This window comes from Athene noctua, chromosome 6 (assembly GCF_965140245.1).
Source record: "Athene noctua chromosome 6, bAthNoc1.hap1.1, whole genome shotgun sequence".
In the NCBI taxonomy this organism is placed as follows: domain Eukaryota; kingdom Metazoa; phylum Chordata; class Aves; order Strigiformes; family Strigidae; genus Athene; species Athene noctua.
Window position 1 is genome coordinate 29,731,009 of NC_134042.1, and position 20,091 is coordinate 29,751,099.

A 20,091-nucleotide genomic window follows, 5' to 3' on the forward strand; every position below is an offset into this window, starting at 1 on the left:
ACATCCTGCTGGTGTGGACCCTAGCCCCTTATGTACACAGTCTGATGTATTAATTTAAACTGCCACAGAAATAATTTTATCCTTTTAAAAACTCTTGAACAAGCATTGAGAAACACTGTAGAGTAATGTGATTTCCGGAAAGTCAGATTCCTGAGCCGTGCCTGAATATCAGCAGTTTTGTCCTTCTAGCAGCTCTCACGGATTTCAGGGTGTAAGTTGTGGGTTCAACTGTAATGGCTTCATTTTTAAGATTAAACTATTCACTTAGTTTACAATGGGTGCACCTAGTGTACCTTTCTTAGGGAGTTTTCACCTGCATCACCACCATCTGCATGACAAGCGTTTATGCTTAAGCAGAGGGCTGACAGTTTCTGTTTCAAGAGACAGGTGTGTTACAATAAGAAATAAATATAATAGGGAAGGGGAGTAAGCTGTATCAAATTATGAAAAGGACACTCTGTGAAAATTCTTCCTGTGTGATTACTCTGAGAGGAACTACACTCAGATAAAAACTCAAATGTATAGACACACAACTTTCATCTTCAAGGTACTTCTTTGGAAGCAGGCAAATGCAGGTGGAAAGGAGCAACAGGTTGATAAGGGTGAGGGAAAGAGACTCCTCTCATATTAAAGCTGTAACTTTTGTGTTTAAACCAAGAAATTATATTTTACAGTCCAGTTCAAAACTCTTCCAAATCTTGAGGGTTATGCTGAATAGTTTGGAAAAGACTTGCCAGTTGATCCTTTACCAGATCAAGATGAAAGGAGCACTGTTCTATTGCAAAAGGAAACAGAAAAGCAAGTGACTGTGTGCATATGTAATCAATAAACAACCAATCCAGTTTCCTGGAAATGAAATTTTATTTATTTATCTAGCTCCTAAATAGTATGTAATTTCTTCAGGCCAAAAAATAAATTGAAAGGATTTAGAAGGATTTGCTTATCAGCAGAACACCACATAGTATTACATTCCTTCTGCTTTTGGGAAGGTACATTGAAGTTGGGTTAAGCTGCTGTGGTTCAATACTTCTCTGTCCCCTGTCAGGGTGCCTTGAACAACAGATGGATTAATCCTCCCCACTTCGCTTTCTCCCCTCTTTGCCCTCCCTTCTCTTTCTTTTTGCCCTCCCTTCTCTTTCTTTTTGCCCTCCCTTCTCTTTCTTTTTGCCCTCCCTTCTCTTACTCTGCCCTCCCTTCTCTTTCTCTGCTCACATTCCCTCACAACATCATCACCCTTCCCACTGCCAGCAGACAGAGACAAAAGGCAGAAACATGATTTTTCACCATTGTCTTTGAACAGTTTAGGGGCAGAACAAAATCCCTGAAATCTGGCATGAAACGTGGTCAAGAAGAGTCAGACTTTACAGTCTTAATGAACTATTGATTCTATTGAGACAGGCTTTTAGTTTTCAAAGGACTAATTCAGCTTTCAAGGCTCTTTTTAAACATGACTAACCATGACTGTGGACTGACACACAACTGGGGGGATTATGTTTTGCTTTCTTTTACTTAACTGGCTAGTTACTTTAATCTAGTCTGCCATAGTAATGCACAAATGGCTGATTTTGTTAAGGGGTAGCTCTCTCATGATCTCTACTTAATAATACAATTTGACAGCAAATCAGCTTTTATGTCCAGCCAGGAACACACAGCCAGGAAATGCACTTTTGCTGGACTACTGTTGGAGGGTACATGCCTGCTGGTTACCTACCATCTCCTGGCCAGTCAGGGTCCTGGGAACATAAAGCTGGATTGGTTCCCATGGTCTGAACAGGTTTATAGCAATGGTGTCTTCTTGCTCCAAGTACAGCTAGCTGAAAGGCTGTGCTGGATAGCTTTACTGTCTGCTTTGGAATGACAGAAAGAAATGCATAATGATGTGTTTATATTACATAGTGATGGAGAGGATGCAAATACTGAATTGATTTAGAGTGAATTACATTGGACTGAAGATAGATGTGGTGAGTTCTTCCTCACTAGGGCATATACACTAATATACACTAATACACTAGATGTATACACTAATATATTAGGGCATATACACTCAGGGCAATTGCTTAATCTCAGTGCTGGTGGTTTCTAGTATTTCCTTGGTGACATTTCTCCATAGTTAATAAAGATCACTACTGAGATTTTTCTTGTTGAAAATAATCCTAAACTTTTTTCTGTTTAATTTTATTCACTACTCTTTTGAAGCACCTTAAATAGTTCGTCTTCTTTCCTGATGTTTATTACACCCTTGTGACAGCTGTAGATATTTATCATACCTTTTGTCCTTGTCTAGTCCTTATATTTAGTTTTACTAAGCCCGTTTCATTCCTACATCTGTCCAGTTCTTTCATCTTTTCAGTGACTCTTCTCTGAATTGCCTCCAATTACTCTGAATCTTTTGGCATTGAATTGTCTTAAACTAAACTTAATGAGCTATGCTCTCTTGCTGTAAATGGTTGTAGCCTGGTTGAAATCAATGCCAATTTAAACCAACAGGGGGTTGGTCCCTCTTGTTTTTGTATTCTCCTCAAATGAGCTGTATGAAGAAAAATGTTTAGTCTCACGTTCTTTGATGCATTGCCTCTGCAGAGGCAGACACAAGCTCAGCACCAGTGTATGTGGGTGCAAAGGGCTTACACGTCTTTGTGGCTGTGCCATGCTAAGGAAACACATGTTGTACTATCCAGTGCTAATGAGTTGGAGAGGATTAATACCCTTTAGCAACAGATAGTAGATCCAGGACTCTCCTTAAAAGTTTATACAGTCCCAAATTGCAGCTTCCTTTGTAATACTTCATTATGATTTTCTCAACATTTCTAGTACTTTTCCATTTGTATGCAGATTGTTTCTGTCTGTATGTAGTAGGTCAAATTTGTCCAGGCTAAATCTCTCAGGTCTGCTATACTGTAATGAACTCCAGGGTATTTTGCAAATAAGGATTAAATAGAAAGTGAGAAACAAACATAAGGTGTAGAAAGGACAGATGAAGGATTCCCATTTAATTGGTATAGTGTGAACAGAATAAAATTTCTTCAAAAAGCCCAGTTATCAAAGTACACAATGTTAGGGCTTTCAAGTTAGAAATGACACCTAATGAGGCAGACACTTCCTCTGCTATCTTCTTTTGGCTAGGCAGCAAATGATTTGAGCCTGTTCTTTGCCAAGAAATATTTTGGTTTCTGGAAGACAAAACAGCATCACTAACATTTTGCCATTCTGTGGGAGCATTTGTACTGTATACTGTTATGCATAGAAGACAGTACATTGTCCATATTCCATAATAAATTTGAGATATTTCGCAAATACAGCAGTATAGGAGCAGTGGAGGGAGACAAGTGGTCAGATTTAAGAAAAGTTTGTTGAATTTCAGCTCTGTACATTTTAGGTGTGAAAGGCAAATGCACTGCTCGTATTAATACAACTGTATTTCTCCACTGTTGGAAAGATATTTGTGCCTGGCATTTTGTGGTGGTCATATTTCAAGAAGGATTATAAACTGTGGTTCCTTGGTGGCAAGGAGATTTACACTTCTCTCATGACAAAGCATTAAGCGTTGCTTTTCAAATGATGATGTTGAATTGGAAGTAATGTGTACAGTGCGCAAAAGACTTCCAAGCAAAAAGCAAGTAGGAAAACTGAATCCTACTTTACCAAGTGAAGCAACTGCCAAGTATGTATGTACTTCTGGAGGAATTTGTCTGGGGTTTGAATTTATGCGTCCTTGTCTTTTCTCTCCTAATAGAAGTGAGAACTTCATCATTCTTGGGTGTGTTATTTATAATTTCATAAAGCTCTTCTGTGACAGGACTTATTTTACTCAGTATGCTTAATCTTTCGCAAATAATGGTGCACCCAAAGAGCGAGGTAGTTGGAAAAGGAAGATTCAGCACCTGCCATTTTGTGTAGAAAAAGGAGCAAAGGTTGTGCATCTGACGCATAAATAAGGGCTTTGGGTGCTTGGAAGATTGGACAGAAGTGGAGTCATCTTGAGCAGGTCTTGCCATGTCATCAAAACTTTCTTTGCACTTTACATCCCACATGAGTACATACAATGTAATGAACAACGATGTAGAACCATCACCATAGTGAGATTGAAGAGGCCCTTAGAGTGAATAATTAGAAGGAGGTGATTACAGAACGAATAGTTCATGGAAAGGAATGGGAAGCCAATTCAGTGAAATTGAAAGAATTTGAAGGTAAATATGCCCATAAATCCTCCAGGGTGGACTCGGAGTTTAGCACTTTCTTCTACCCCAGTTTTATTCCAAGGCAATTTCATTAAACACTGGAGAGAGGGAGAGCAAAAATAATAATATAAATGCCATAAAAAATTTTTCAGAGGCAGGAATAAAAAGGGTTCCTGCCAGAGCGAGATTTTATTGAAAGTTATTATAATACCTATCTTTAGTTTTATGGCCTTTAATACAGGGCCAAGTAATTTCAAAGCTGGAATTCTTTAAAAATGAAATACATATTTTAAAAAATAGTATAGTATGAATTATTATTTTTAATATAGAATTTAGCTCATATATGGAATAGAAAAATATTTCCTCTCTCATGTTCTTTCCAATGAAACACAAACATTATTTCCATCATAACATATAGAGAAGTTTCATTACTATCATGTTGTCTGTACGTAAGAATGTTTAGCATTCACCACCTCTAGATCACTGTGCAGACAGTAAAGAATTAATGCACTTACCTCCCCTGAGGCCAATGGGTGAGTATAATCATCACTGTTTCAAAAATGGGGAGAGGGAACCAGAAATGGAATAGCTGGTTTTGCATATTGCCTCACAGTGAGCCATTTCTGATAAGAAAAAACATTGGTGGAGGTATTTCTGGGGTTGCTGCTCACTAGCTTCTCCTGTCTTGTGGAAGCAACAAGTTTAATAATCATCCAGTGAAAATTCTCAGCTTTGGGAGTGTTTTGAAAGGTACAGATTGGATCCGTATACAAGAAGTTATGATCTTTTGGAGGTTTCCTTGATTCTGTTTCTGTGGCCAGGAATTTGCTGCTGTTTCTCACTGAAATAGCTTTATTCCTCTAGGATGATTCAGATGTTGGTATCTGAGCGGAAGGTGCATGGAAAACCAATATGTGATGGGACTGAAAAATCAGTTAGTGATGAATTGTGATGGAAAGTCCTGAGATTAAAAATACAAGATAGGAAATGGCAAGACAGATTAGTGTACTTATCTCTTCTGTGGTTTCTAGAGATCTCGTTAATGACCTTGACTTAAGTCTAACACCACTTGGAGATTTCTCTCCTTTTCTAACCCTCATTTTTGTATGTACAAAATCAGCAGCATGGGACAAGCAACAATCACAGAGCAAGGAAAACTGGAATATTGGGAGAAATAGCTTGCAGTGGAGACAGGGAGAAAAGGACAGAAATTAATCAATAGAATAAAATGTGGAACCAGTCACAAAAAAAAAAAAAAGCACAGATGAAGGTCAGATTTGGCAGGGTTGGTGAGTACTGCACATCACATATTTACATTCTGTCTGAGTCTGTCTGACTCTGGTTTTCTCCATTCAGAACCACCACAATATGCATGAGGATTTCATAGAAGGAAATCTAGAACACATATCTAAGAATGCAGCATAAATATGTTGCATATGCGGTCCTTAAGCTGCTGATTAGATGGGAAATTGATCAGGAAGATAAACAAGGGCCAAGCTTCATGACTTCAGCTCCTGCTCATCTTCGCTTCAAAATTCTTCATCCTCAGTGTTCAGGATCTGTTATGCAAGAGAGTGGCTGGGAGGCCAGAGAGGCTCACTTTGCCCAGCACCCTGCTGCTGGCCCTGGAAATGCATGGGGCCTCGGGAAAAGAGTCCTCAACAGGACAGTGCAAATAGTGATACTTCTTTGATCTTCAGTATCTGTGGCACAGGGACTTCCCAAGCTAAGTATGGCGGATTTAATAACTCTGGATATACGGTTTTGCCTTCCAAAATGCAGCTAAATCCTTGTTACCTTCCAGTATCCTATTGCAAGGAGTTCCCCAGGTTTGGGGTTTTTTTTTTAAGAAAACCAAACCATTGTGTAAAGAAATATCACCTGTTTGGTTTTTTTTTTTTTTCTGGGCATGATACCTTTCTGGATTCATATGTTGCCCCTAATAAGCAAGGGGGGGAAAAAGTTATAAAGGAGTTCCTTATTCTTTACAAATACTGAATCACATTGTCAATTCAACTGAATCTGATTCCAAGTTAATGTTGCATGAAGCTCCTAGATATGAGCAAGTGAGTAAGTAGATAGGTATAGCAACTGATGTGTCAACCGCACTTTGTTAGAATTTTTACATTTATTTCCTACTTGAGGGAAATCATCACTATTTTTCTATGAGACCCTACGTGTGAATTGTCTGATCTTCAACTAAAAGCAAAATCCACATATTCTAAATTCAACCTGGAAATCAAAGCCAGTTGCCAGGGTCTTAGCACTGTCTGAGCAAAGTCTTCTAGAAGTGATGGATAGTTTATTCTTTATTCATGGTGCTATCCTTAACAGTCTTTTACAAGTACTTTAGACAACTGTAATATAAATCTCCAGTTTCACTAGCTACATTTCACCTGCTTAAAAAATGTCTTGCAGTATAGTTTTGTTGACTTATTGTGCTAAATTACAGTGGTGCAATTAAAAACTAAAAACTAAAAACCCAGGGACAGCTGCTACTGTTAGAGGATGTCGTCCCTGTATAAGTTATTAGTGGCTAGGTTCCTTTGGGAAAATAATGTTTTGTAAAGTATATGACAGGACCAGAAGAATTGTAGAAAGTAGATTTATATTTTGGGCACTTCTCCTTTCTTGACCTCTCACTGAACAAACTTTAAAGCCAGCTTGTTTTAAGACAGAAGTCACCAGGATTTCAACAGTGTTCTTTCATTTTCTATGACTGAAAGAAGATGCTTTAAAAATGACCTTAGCATTTAAGGCAGAAAATTGCTTTATACATGTTACCTCCAGTTCCTTTTAATCTTGCCTCTTCACTGAGGCAAGATTACAAAATTATTTAATGAAAATATTTAAGCATGAGACTACTGCAAGATTGTGTCCTACAAAACACTGCCAAATGGCAATGCTGTGTAAGACTGAATAACATGTATGAAAGGAATTCCCTTACTTCATGGCTGTTTTTTTAAGGATACTCTGTTTTTATAATTTTAATTTACAGCCAACCGATCCTATTTTTCTTTCTTGGCTCACTCATAAACCAAAAATAAAGGAATATTATGTTCAATCTGATCTTTCTGACTGACTGCTCGGTTCTGGTTTTTTCCTTAGCTCAAATACAGAGAGGGGAAGAGCAAGGAACTTGTGGCAGGGTACAGAGGGACTTGATAGTGCTAGGACCACAGGAGGCTAAAGAAAAGGTTGAGACCTCAGAACACTTATGCGAAGAGAAGAGGGAGCATGTTGGAGACATCCATCTCAGGCATAGGAATGTAAAGGAGACCTTATTTAAAGCTGAGAGTCCTTTTCAAGAATAAGGATTTGGAAGGCTTGTCATCATGTGAGATTCCAGGAATATTCACCTGGAGTACTGAAGTACAGCCCCCCTTGCTCCTGAGGAGCTGAGATTTCAGCAATGCTTCCTGCCTGGTAAGAAACAGTTGTTTTGTTTCAGGAATCATCCCACTGATCCTACTGCTCAGCAGAATAGGCAACTCTCTGCAAGGAAATGTTGTTAAGGGAGACAGTTTCAGCACAAGCCATGGTTTGAGCTGATGCTGCTGAGCTGGGTTGATTTTGTACTGTGTGCAGGAACATTACAACCTGTCCAGAGGCTGCCACAGACTCTCCCTAATGGTCTGCATTACTAATTCAACTAATTGCAGCAATTACACACAGGAGATGCTGCTGGGTAGAGATGCCAGTACACTTCTCTCTAACATGCTGCAGTACATGCTGCTCATTAATTAGACCAGCAGCAGGAAGAAAAAGAAAAAAAAAAAGAAATCATCAGCTGGAAATGCAAAGGAAGGGGCTGAAACCTGTAAGGTTCAACTGTAAGTTCAACTATGAACAGTCACAGTTTGGTTTAAGCCCTTTAGAACCAGACTTCCCTGCCTGTCAGCCCAGTCACAGCCATGTCACAGTTCACTTGGCAAGCAAGCAGGTGAGGTTGCATGTTGGGCATACCTGATACATGCAGCAGTGCTTCATTGTGCAATAAATGGGTTGCACAGATATTTACTATCTGGGTAAATACAAAGGATTCCGAGCCCAAGAGGTGCATGAGCAGAGCAGGAATTACCTCTGCTTCTGACTGATGCATCTTACATCACAGCAAAGAGTAGTGCTGGCTGTCTGGGTGATGCATATTATCTGAGTCTATCTTGTACGTTTTTCTCTTCAGAAAGCATGTTCAGCCTGAACAGCCTCATATGGTAAGCCTCTCGGTAAGTGCCTTCTGGCTGGCCCTATGTGGTATTGGTATTTATCAAGGAGCCCAGCACGTCCCAACCAGACACATCTACCTTGGCTGCCGGAGGACAGTTTGCCGACCAAGCAGGTGGTGTAGCCCGCTGTACTTACTGTGTTCAACAGCACAGTATGATCCGGCTGCTAACCTAAACAGCCTGGCAGGTACACTGCACCTGTGTGCACCTGAAATATTCAACAGCGCATGAAAAGCACTGTTCCTCCGACAGGCAATCAGCTCCACAGAGGGCACATTTACACAGGCATGTCTGGAATGCTTGGTACAAGTTAAAGATTTCAGAAGTTACAATTCTGAAATATTTCTTTTTCAAGGATGCTTAGCCACCTCTGTAACAGCCTTTTGACTTCCAAGTATCTTATGTTTTTTTTCCTCTGTTCTTTTTTCCTTTGTTTCTTTCCTTTACATGCCAGACAACAGATGACATCGTTTCGTCAGCTGAATGTTCCAGTGATGATGAAGATTTCATTGACTGTGAGCCCAGTACAGGTAAGTCAGGTCAGTCTTGTTTTGCTTGCTTTCTGATTTCATTTGCAAAAAACAATGCATACATATCTTTATATGTGTGTGAATGTATACATATATAATTATATATGTATATATATGTGTGTATCTGTGTATATATATACACTTATGTATATATACACTGCATATAAAATAAAAATTATACAGCCAAGCATCAGATCCCATGGACTTGGCAACACCAAAACACAGATATATAGTCTCTATTTGGTTAATATAAAGTTGTTTGTATGGAAAGACAGACTTTCTGAAAGTGATCCCAGCTAATTAATAGTTCATGTTTGTAGCAGTTACTTCACTGACACAGTGGTAAGGCAAAAATATCAGTGTGGCATGTGACAAATAATAGATTTGTGAAGTGGGGAGGGTGAATGTTTAAAAAACAGAAGAGAAACAAAAGTGAAGCAATAATGAGTTATTAGCATTGTTTAATCTTTGTTAATTGCTCTGAAGATGGAATGTAAAACGATACATTTGTCCATGGGATTTTGAGTACAGTTAACATGGTAATGTATTTATACTAATTTTGTTTCCTGTGAGCCCAAAGAAATCGGGGAGCACCGAAACATAGTTGTAACATAACAAAATTAGTAGTAATGCTTGCCCTGTTATCTGCAGTGATGCTTCAAAATGTATCCATTAGAGAGTCAGAAGAACTGGCCATGTGGAACTGACTCAACTTCTCCCTTTCAGATACATTTTGATAAATTGATGGCTTTTCTTTCTGGTGATATATATGATGTGATATCCAGCAGGCAACTGCAGTCTATTTTATTTCTTACAGGCTTTTTCAAGTCTTCTTTTTTGAGGCTTGCCATGAGTTAAGCATTTCTATAATAGAGAACAGACATCATCGAATTTCTGTGTACATTTCAAAGAAAAAGAGGGACTTTGGTTAGAATTTTTGTCCTTAAAAGTGAAACATATAAATAGTTTAGGGTTTTGTTTTGTTTGTTTTTGCTTTGTTTTATTTGGGATGGGTTTTTTTGTCTTTAAAAAAATCCCAAGAAAGCATTATAAATGTTCTGTTTCTAGTTTCCTGAAGCCATTTGATTAATACAATAATAACATTAAAATTCACTTAAGGCCAGTTATTTCATATTTCTTTTCAACTTGTCATGCTGTACCTGCATTTTTGGTAGAACTTGGTCCTGTGATAACTTGAGATTGGCATTGCCTTGTAGCTGGGAACTTCTGTGCTTATTCTTCCCTATTATGGCAGGGAAGGCAGTGACATGACTGATGCTAACAGATAGCTCAGCCTACTCCCATCTCTTTCTAACTTCCCGTCTAGCAGAAAAGCAGTCCAAATAATACTAGATTGTGAAGCATAAACAGTGTGGGTACTGGGATTTTGAATAAAGGTAGTAATGAAATGCCAGCATGGTGATAATCATGAAAGTGAGGCATGAGATCAATAGGACCATGCTAAAAGGACTAATGTACCACGACTGATATGCAAGTGAATGGATAGGAATCATTTCATTAAAGCTTCACTAACATTTGAAGACTTTTTTTTTTTTTTTAATTACCAAGTATTTCAATTAAAGGAGGAAACAAGATCCTTATCAGATTACTCCTCTTGTACTTTATTGTCATTTATGTTTCAACACAGAAATCACAGTTACTTCAATACTAGAAATTGTAATAGCAATGTTTTCAGCTTGTGTGGCCAGTGGAAAAATCAAAGTTTTAGGAGAAATTTGGTAAAATGAGATGTTTAGCATGAAATTTTAGAGTGCTTTAGAGCAACATTTCCAGACTAAAAATACCTCTCTCCTGACACAGTTAGAAATCTAATGTTACAAACAGGTACAAACTGGATTTGTAAAAATTACTTGCCTTTGAGAATCCTGCTAAGAATTACAGTGGGCAGCTATAAAAGAAAAATAATATGATTCACTAAAATTTGCTGAAAGTACTCTCCTAAACTACTAGACACTCTTGAAGATTTCACCCAGTATCTTTTATCACATCCAATTCGTCCTCCATAGGATGGTGATCTGTGTGAGCCACTGAAATCTGAATCTTTTCTTGGGAATTACTATGGCATTGAGAATAAAAGTTAGCCTGATTATCTTTAAAAAAAGTCTCCCAGATGGTCCTTGCTGATTAAATTTACTTCCAGATTTTGAGGTTTCCTGCTTTCAGAGGTGCTGGTGTACAAAGTCACCAGGAGAAGGGATATGAAGGTCCTTTAACTCATTCGACCATCATAAGAAGCAAAAGTAACAGGTTTATGGTGCTCCTCATTCAGGTTTCTTTGTCTGTCTTATTGTCTTCATTCCCAGTGCATCAAGGGAAGGTAGAACCATGTCTGCAATACAGCCAGTATCAAAGCACTCACACAGCCCATTCTGCTCTGGAGCACTAAATCAATCTGAGCCAGTTTATCAAAATCCAGTGGTGCTAGTTTGGCTGAGCAGATGTGTTTGCCTTTACACTTCACCAAGTCAGGATTCTGACCATAGGCCAAGATCTTGTACTTAAATGTATACATCGTGGAAAGAAAAGATCCGGATTATCTTGTTTGTATTTTCTAGTGTGTAGGTTTGGATTTTTTAAAATTTCATTTATTTTTTTAATTGGGCCCATTTGAAGTTGCTTCATCCTGTTCTGTTAAATGGTCAGTGTGTTTTATGCACTCTTCTGGTTTGCCTGATCCCTTTTGCAGCAAATGGAAAATTAAGTGATCTAACCCAGCACAGGCTCCTTTTTGTTGATCTAACAATGTGTAGCTTTTAAAACTCTTGAGTTTCTGCCAAACGCCAGGATGTGGCCTTCCATCACCCTCAATGCCATGGTCCAGTAATGCAAAGGTTACTGAACTCACTGCTGCAGCTGTGAGATATGATATACATCACTATGAACCTCCTGTGCAATAACCAAGACAAGGGCAGCAGAGAATGTTGGCTGGCAAATCAAAAGCTTTCAGATTCCATATGGGTCAAAAACAAATCCCAAGATCTAAATGTATGACTCTCGTCTTGGTCCTGGATCAAGGGCAGTACCCCACAGTCCTTTTGAAGACTTTGGTTTTGGTGAACTCAAAGATAGTTCAAAAGACAGAAAATCATGTACTATTTGAGTCTAAATATCATATGAGAAGTGTTTGCAAGGTCTTATTGCCACTTAACTCTGATTGTTGAATCTAAGAGCTGAATCTCAGTAAATACACGATCTGCATCTGGACATTTGCATCTCTTTAAAAGAAGATGATGTAAAGGCAATGTCCTCACTCTACTCCCCTCAGGATTTTCCTGGCTAGCATGAGACATTGTAGCAGGCTGGCTGCCACTATGCCCCTCTTCCAAAAGTGATTTCTGTTGGGATTTCTGTAGATCCCCTTGTTTAGAAACCAGGACCTGTTACAGGACCTGTCCTGACTGAGGTAGCCTACAGGCATTCCCTGTGGACGTGTATGTATGCATAAGGAATTTTTCCAACAAGTGCTGGCAATGACAGCTGTGAATCCAAAACCCACTTGTATTTTACATAATGAAAAAGAAGTCAATGCAGGTTCAGAGATAAAAAAAACCCCTACTTGTTATTCATCTTATTGCAGACAAGCCTAGATACCCTTAGATCTTTAGGTGTCCCAGAATAACTTACTGTGAATGATACAGAGGGCATAAAACTGTTCAGCTGCCCTGAAGAAACATTTACTTACAGTCGAGAGCAGTCCCTCTCTTATCTCTGGAAATATCGCTTGTCCCAGTACCTGTTTCTGCACCAGAAACATGATGCTTTTCTCTCGTATGAGTATAGGACTCTTTTCTGGACTGTTCCATGTAGATCTGAGACTCAAATATTCAATGCCTCGAAACTGAAGCAGGGTCTCGAGTCTGTGCTTTTGAAAACAGCTCTGTGGTGGTGTTTTAGTCACTCAGCCGCTCTCAGAGCATAAACTTTTTGAAAGAATCTTAACTCCTAACTAGAAAGCACTATACCATCATGAAGAAAGAAAGCATTTATCTCTTTCCAGTCAAATGACGAGCACCTCTACAATCTAATCTTATTGAGACTTCAAAGTCTTGAGGATAATAGTTATGCTTTTCTTATACCATTACCCTTGTTCCCATTAAACCTGTCCATTAGTGCAGTGCTCTGTCACCAGGCTGGATGCTGGTGGCTGGGCAACTGGTTGGGATCAAAGCCCAAGCTGCTCATTGCACTACTCAAAACAGTAAGACCCAAACACTCGCTGGTTGGCCTGAAGCTCATAATGTAACCTTTAGAAATGGTGTTTAGGTCTTAGTCCTAGCTCCTTGACTTGACACAGCCCATGTGTCTTCCTGGTGCAGTTGCCAGCCTATCAGCGCAACAATTTCCTAGGTGATTTTTTTTTCCAGAGAAATTTAATCTCTGTTTCTCAAAAGGCTCATAAAGTTGTATCATAAGGTTGGCATTGTCTAATCAGACTGTTAAACCTTTCCCATGACAGACTGGAGACAGATGTCAAAGAGATACCAAAATTTGCAGTTCTTTGCACTGGAAGTTACACAGTGTTTTGCAGCACATATCCATACACAGGAGAAGCATATCCTATAGGTATGGTGTCTGTATCTATAATTCACTGGCCTGTACACTTCCATTTCAGGCTTCTGATTTATGGGCTAGGTCACTCAAGTTTCCACCCATGTAAGCTGTAGAACCTGGTAACTCTGCGGGCTGCCCAGGTCAGAGATTTATTTGCCAAAACCAAGCAGAATCTCTCTTCCAAAAAGCTTTAATCAGGCAGCACTGTACAAAAAACTGTATGCTGGAAGTGAAGAAACCTTGGCTGAAGAAACCAAGAGAAGTGCTGATTTGGCTCTTGGCCTCCATAACCTGCATCACTCTTCCTGAAGCACCCAGGGAATTTTCACTGGTCACCTCAGAGAAACATTCCCCACAAATCCAGTGCCCAGTTACCCCCAGTCTCTCCCTCTGAAACAGTTCTGCTCTGTTTCTCATGCTGTGAACAAGAAATGGCCTTTAAAGTTGGGCACTTGCCTCAGAGTATGCAGAGAAGTAGGTTTCCCAGCTCTTAGGCTGAATACCATATGGACCCGAAGGAGGGGGATTCATCCGCAGCACTTCCCAGGGTGTAATAGCATGAATTTCCTAGCTACGGTCTTATGGCCAAAACAAAACCAAACCAACAAGTTTTACTAATCAATCATGCAGATGACTTACAGGAATTTTTGTTTTCTTTTTGTATTAGGATTTTATGCCAAGTTTGGTTTCCAGCATATTGGTCTTTTTTCCTATGTAAGCTCCAAAGATCCCACCCATGAGGATATTTTATCTATATATGCACTATGTATACAGTGTGCATATATACCTCTGTCTATATGTATATGTGCTAAAGTAATAAATGACCAATATCAGCAGTAGCCCCTATCATCCAATCACATGCTTACACAGAAATTCATGCCTTCATCTAACCCTGGCATCGGCTAGTGTGGACAGATGCATGATATTGTTATTTCTTGGTGAACAAAGCACATTACTTTCATTTTCGTTAGAGTTTTTTCTTTCTTCTTTTATTTATTTGTTTAATTTTAATTGATAGTTTCATCTACCAATTAGCCTTGGGGTAGGGTGGGGCAGGGAGAATGAAAAATTATACAGGTATATCCATCGATATATACATACATACTCTGTGTATATATAGATAGATATATACATTGTATATATTTGAAGAACATTTTCTGTCGTTTCACCTCATCTTGTGCCGCATGAATTTTTGGTGATTGATATTTTAGTTTATTTTATATTTCTTTCCCCTTTTTTTGGCTCGTGATGGTGCCATAGTGCTATTTTTTAATTTTTAAAGTCATTGCTGTACTTTTCAATTTATATTTTTGGAGTTCTTCCAACAAAATAATGGTTTAATCATCTCAAGAAAGATATATAGATCTGCAAATCGATAAAGGCAACAAAATCTTTTCTTGCCATCCTTAAGAAATTCACATTTTGAGACATCCCAAGAAAGTTGTGTGAAAAAGAATGAAGATTCTTACCTCACTCTCTTTTTATTTTCCTTTCTCCCTACCTTTTTTTAAGCTTCTTCAAAGCCTCTATCCTGTCTTTTCCCTTTTCCCTTTTTTTTTGAGTTCAGATTAAAAACACCCAGAAGCAAAAAAACAAACAAAAAAAAAGACTCCCCTTTACCCCTGCGTTCTCCCAGGAAAAATTCTTCCAACAAAGAAAGCCCTACAAACCGCAGATGGCATAAAAAGAATTTTATTGCAATGCAGAATATCTGTCGTATCTTTTATTTCTGGGTCAGTGCAAGATCATTTTTATGGCATGCTGTAGTTTAGCTGATTTAACTAACCGTGGCCTTCATTAACCGGTGCATGGGCTGTAATGACGCCATCTTGTGTTTCATCAGAGCTACGCAGTCAGGCTAACCGAGCAAGCCCGTAGTGTATGATTTGGGGGGATATCGTTTCAGTTTTAATTTTCAGTTGTATTATAATTTCTTCTTTTTGGAAGAGTTATGCCAGTACCGTTGGCTGCTTCTTGCAGCCTCAGCGTTATATATCCATTTAATTTTATGGGTTTTTTTTTCTCTTTTTTTGTTTTATTTCTCAGTAGCAATCTTCTGTCTTGTCTGTGTCCATCTGTCTTGTCAGTGTGTCTTTGGAGTCCATTGGTCCAGTGTTGTTATGTGATTCTGTTCTCTGTTCGTAAGCTGGTGTGTAGCTCCCTGCCGCTCTGTTGTCCCTCTTCCCCTTCCCTTCCCCTCCTTCCCTCCCCACCTGCCTGGGGCGCAGTCCACAAAGGGGCACCAAGCTTTGAATGACATTCTGAGTGTCATGCTGAGGCTTCGGGCTGGAAGTTGCAAGATGTCCACACAGCTTCTTAAGAAAGGCGAAGTTTGCAGCTGGAAAGTTTTCAAACTCTGTTATCATTTTACTCTTAGAAATGGTTTACTGGCATAATGCTAAAGTGACTTCTTATACAGCTTTTTAGGGGATTCATGTGTGTGCATGCTGACATCTTGGAGTAAGAACTCCTGTTATCTGTGCTTCAAGCACCAGAAAACACCACAGAGGGTACAGGCTGTATGTGAAATGGGAAGTACCTAGACCTTTTTATAAAAGGCAGTCTTCAGAAGGGAATATCACTGTGCACATGCAGCTGAAATTATGTGAATGTATTTCTAAAATCCACAATTCATAGTTCATTTGTAGCTAGACAAAAATGTAGGACGTACCTAAGATTTTTAAGAGTAGTGCATCTTCAGTCTATGGGGTCAGTCTTCTGTTGGTCCCTGTGATGTCTGCCTCTTTAGGAATACTGATAAAAATTGTCTTGCTGATGTTTACTGGAGTATCTTGAACAGAATTCTGGAAACGCATCTGGAGTGTCTTCTTCCATACGCATCATAAATGTGCAATGATGCGTAAGGCAGAAGAAAACAAGCTGAGTTTTCAGGCATCTGCTTAGACTTGAAACACTACTTAGAAAAAAACATCCTTTGGCTTGCACAGCAATACATTTCCTGGTATCCTTTATTCCGTTCCCAGTCAATGTTAGTGGCACAGAAGGCCTCAAGTGCATTACGATGCATCAGCTGGGATCAGTGGATCAGCTCAAGTTAGTGGAGAAAGAGGCAGCCAGTTTTCTTGAAGATAGTGTTCACGACATCACAAAAAGCATGCTTACACATACCTTTAGCCAGGTGTTTTGCAGTAATTAGTTTGTTCCGCAGGGAAGATGAGATGATGAAATCTGTGAACTTTTCTCACAAGAGCATGACATAAGGCTTACCTGTTTAAGCTAAGAGTTACCAGAAGAGGGAAGTGATGGGATACGTTCAGGTCCCAACATGGAATTATTTCATTTAATTATTTCATTTAACTTATCCAGGATATGTTTCCTGTACTTGCAGAGGGATAAATAGATAGCTTTTCTTTCACCAATAAGAACCAATGATCTTATGCTCAGTTTAGTTTTCTAAATTCATATATGATCCAAGAAACATTACTGAGTGGTATTAATTGTAGCAAAAAAGGAGTCAATATTTAAAGCTTGCTCAGGTTAGATTTTACATCTCTGTGTTTTTCACAACTATTAATTCCTACTGAATCTAAAGCTTTTTCTTGGCAATTGCTTAAATAAAGCAACTGCTTATAAAATTAAATTATAATCAAAAAGCTCATGGTTTTGTGTAATACTGCCCTCTGTCAGATAGACCAGAACAGTTCTGTTACAAGGCTAACAGCAAAAGAAACAATTTTTTTAGCTCAAGTGGCAGGTTGTTGGAGCAGAACAATCAGAGTTTTAGCACCCTGCATCATGAAGTTCGGGGTAACCTCCATACTGGAGTATTGTGGTGAGTAAATCAAGTGTCCAGGCGTCAGGACAGTAACCTCCAGGTGGTGGTAAATCTGCTGTGTCCTTCTGAATGGTTGCTTTAGTTTGCCTCATGTAGCCTCTGTGATGCCTGCAACTAGCCTTCCACTGCAGGGACTGAGAGGCTCCCTCAAACACAGGAGATGCCATGGGAGGTCCTGTCGTACTCCATTTTGTATGGATTTATGGTACTTGAAATAGCTAGTTCATACTTTTTTTTTCTGTCTCAGGGCAGGCTGCTGGCTTCAGCTCTCGTGACATTTGTCACTGAGCAAGGGGGGAGAGCTGAGGGTTGAGTTGTTAAAGCCAAGGATAAAAAGCCTGAGCTCTGCTGTTGATTCCCTCTGTGACTGTACATCTATATTGCTCATTTGCCTACCTGTAAGGCAGGGTAAATGAAATACTTCTTAGCTAAATGAGGTGAAGGAAAAGAAGGAGATTTAATAAATGTCTTAATGGACTTTGATATTCATGTGCAAATTGTTGTGCAATACACCAAAATGGTACTGTACCGCTAACTACTAAAAATGTACAAGCAAACTATGTTGCTGTTAAGGTTTTCGTACTAAGTGCTATTTTCACTTGCTGTGACAAGTAACATTATTGCATATTTTTATGAAGTAGATACAACTCCTAATCTGTTAATGCAGAGAGAACCAAGTGAGGGATACAAAAGCCAGTATTTCATGTCAGAGGACATTGGTGTGACATCATTTTCATTAAATATCACTTTTTCCTCTAGAGTTAACACATGCAATGGGATGAACCATGCTCAGGTTACATAAATTGATGTTGTGAATGGACTGCATGTGTTCGGTTTGTGTGTGTGGCGAGTAGTTGCATGGTGCTCCATTGCCCTCTGGGCTCAAACCACAACACCACAATATACAGGTCTTTTATAGCAGCACTTCCATCACTTGAACTTGCATCCTGAACAGAATTTTGCTTCAAAAACTTCACAGTTTCTCCAGCCTGACTTAGATGGTGTAAGTTTCCTTGGTTTTGTGTTGAAGATCAGTAGGAGATCAGGATCACACTCACAGTCTGGCTACCTTGCCCTTGCTGCCTTCCAGTCTTTTTTTAAAGCATGTTCTCTAAACTTGAAGCCATGTGCACTGTCACATTCTGGCAATCCCTCTAGTGCTGTGCCTATGTTATCAAGCTGACACATGTCTAAAATACTAAGATATGATATTTTCAACCTGCTGGGACTTGCTTTTTGTCCCTGTTAGCTTTGATTTTCAGCTTCATAAAATATATGGGAAAGAAAGAAAAAATAGCCAATGACACATTCGGTGCAAGAGAAGAGCTAGCACATGACTCATGAACAGATTTTGCATCAAAGCAAATGTATGTATATTAGACCCTTAAACGTCTATAGCAACTGATTAGTTAGCTTTAAACAAGAAGAAACGATTTGATTTCTGAAAGATGCATAATATCATTTAGAGAGAAAACATATTCAGCATTTACAGATACTAGGGACAGAGATATACTTTTGCTTCTAAATGGTTTTATTTTATATTTCTTTTGCTCATCACACTTAGACTTGAAGGTACCTTACATATTAGAAGCCCAAAGGTACTGCTGTTCACATGAGCTATACCACCTGGAACAATACCTTGGTAGAGCAGGAAAACCTATTCTACTTCCCTTTTCAACCCAAGTGCATCACGAGATACCAAAACCTATAATTATGTCAAAGGGGTTATTTATTACCTTGCCTTCATTCTGCCTCTCTATTTCAGTTCTAATTTATTAATCAATCACAAGAGCTAGAAATCAGTACTTTATCCTAACTGTAAGCAGCTGGGAATCCCAGTTCCTGAGTGATGTGAATTGTTAACACTTACCTTAAATGCTGTGTGAGGAGCAGGAGACAAAGATCATACCAGTGTTGAAACTAGGCATAGAAGCAAAAAAAAAAAAAAATCAGACTGACTTGATTTGAAATCTCAGATGTCCACTAATTCAGCAACATATTTTATTCTGCATTTTCATTGTGCTAATAAATATATTATTAAAACCTTACAAAAGAGCCACACTCAAGGACTCATTTTTCTACCTCTGATGATTCATAAAATCTGAAGTTGTTTGGTCCCATGGGGTGGTGTTACAAGATCAGCAGTTCTTCTTTTGGGATTCAACAGGTACAACAACTATTTTACAGACAAACATATAAAATCTGAAAATTAGCTTCTTATAGAGCAACAAGAAAATTCCAACACTTCTGTGTTTCAGTATCAGAACAATAAATGTCAGAGACATCAAAAAGGGGAGAATAAATGTTCCGTCTTTGTGGGACAGCAGAAGTGCAAAGCATTTTCAGCTTTTTTTTTTTTTTTTTTTTTTTTTTTATGGATTTCAATAATTCTTTTTTTCCTCTGGTACTGAAACCGGTATGACTGATTTTAGATACTAGTTTTAGCAACTACAGATTTTCACTGCTGAAATCTTAGGGGCTTCATAAATTCTATATTTTCTGTATTTGACAGACAAAAAGCAAAAATAACCCTATAATTAGTTCAGGGTGTTTTCTAGTGTACCAAAATATAATATTACTTTATTCTTCTGCCTTGTCTCCATGAAGCAACAAGTCTAATGCGGAGTGCCTGGACATCTGTATTTCTCCAGAGAAATACAGATCCACAGAGAATCTGTGGTTCTCCTGTATGCTAATTCTTTTAATGTTGAAACATGGATCATTAAGATATTGCAAAGCATGTGTATGCACATGCTCTCTTTCTGTGTATACATGTGTATATATTTGTA

The 20,091-nt window shown here is 38.7% G+C and overlaps 1 protein-coding gene across 11 annotated transcripts in view; it reads left to right on the top strand.

The window, feature by feature from the left end:
- The window catches only part of NRXN3 (neurexin 3), a 1,027,951-nt gene that overhangs the window by 980,464 nt on the left and 27,396 nt on the right, over positions 1 to 20,091 (top strand). For 6 of the 11 annotated variants that reach the window (XM_074910039.1, XM_074910048.1, XM_074910049.1 and 3 more), the window contains one exon: positions 8,859 to 8,943. In XM_074910039.1, coding sequence (XP_074766140.1) covers positions 8,859 to 8,943 — 85 coding nt within the window. The remainder of the gene's footprint in view (positions 1 to 8,858; positions 8,944 to 20,091) is intronic. The other 5 variants (XM_074910050.1, XM_074910046.1, XM_074910047.1 and 2 more) reach the window with 1 other exon arrangement.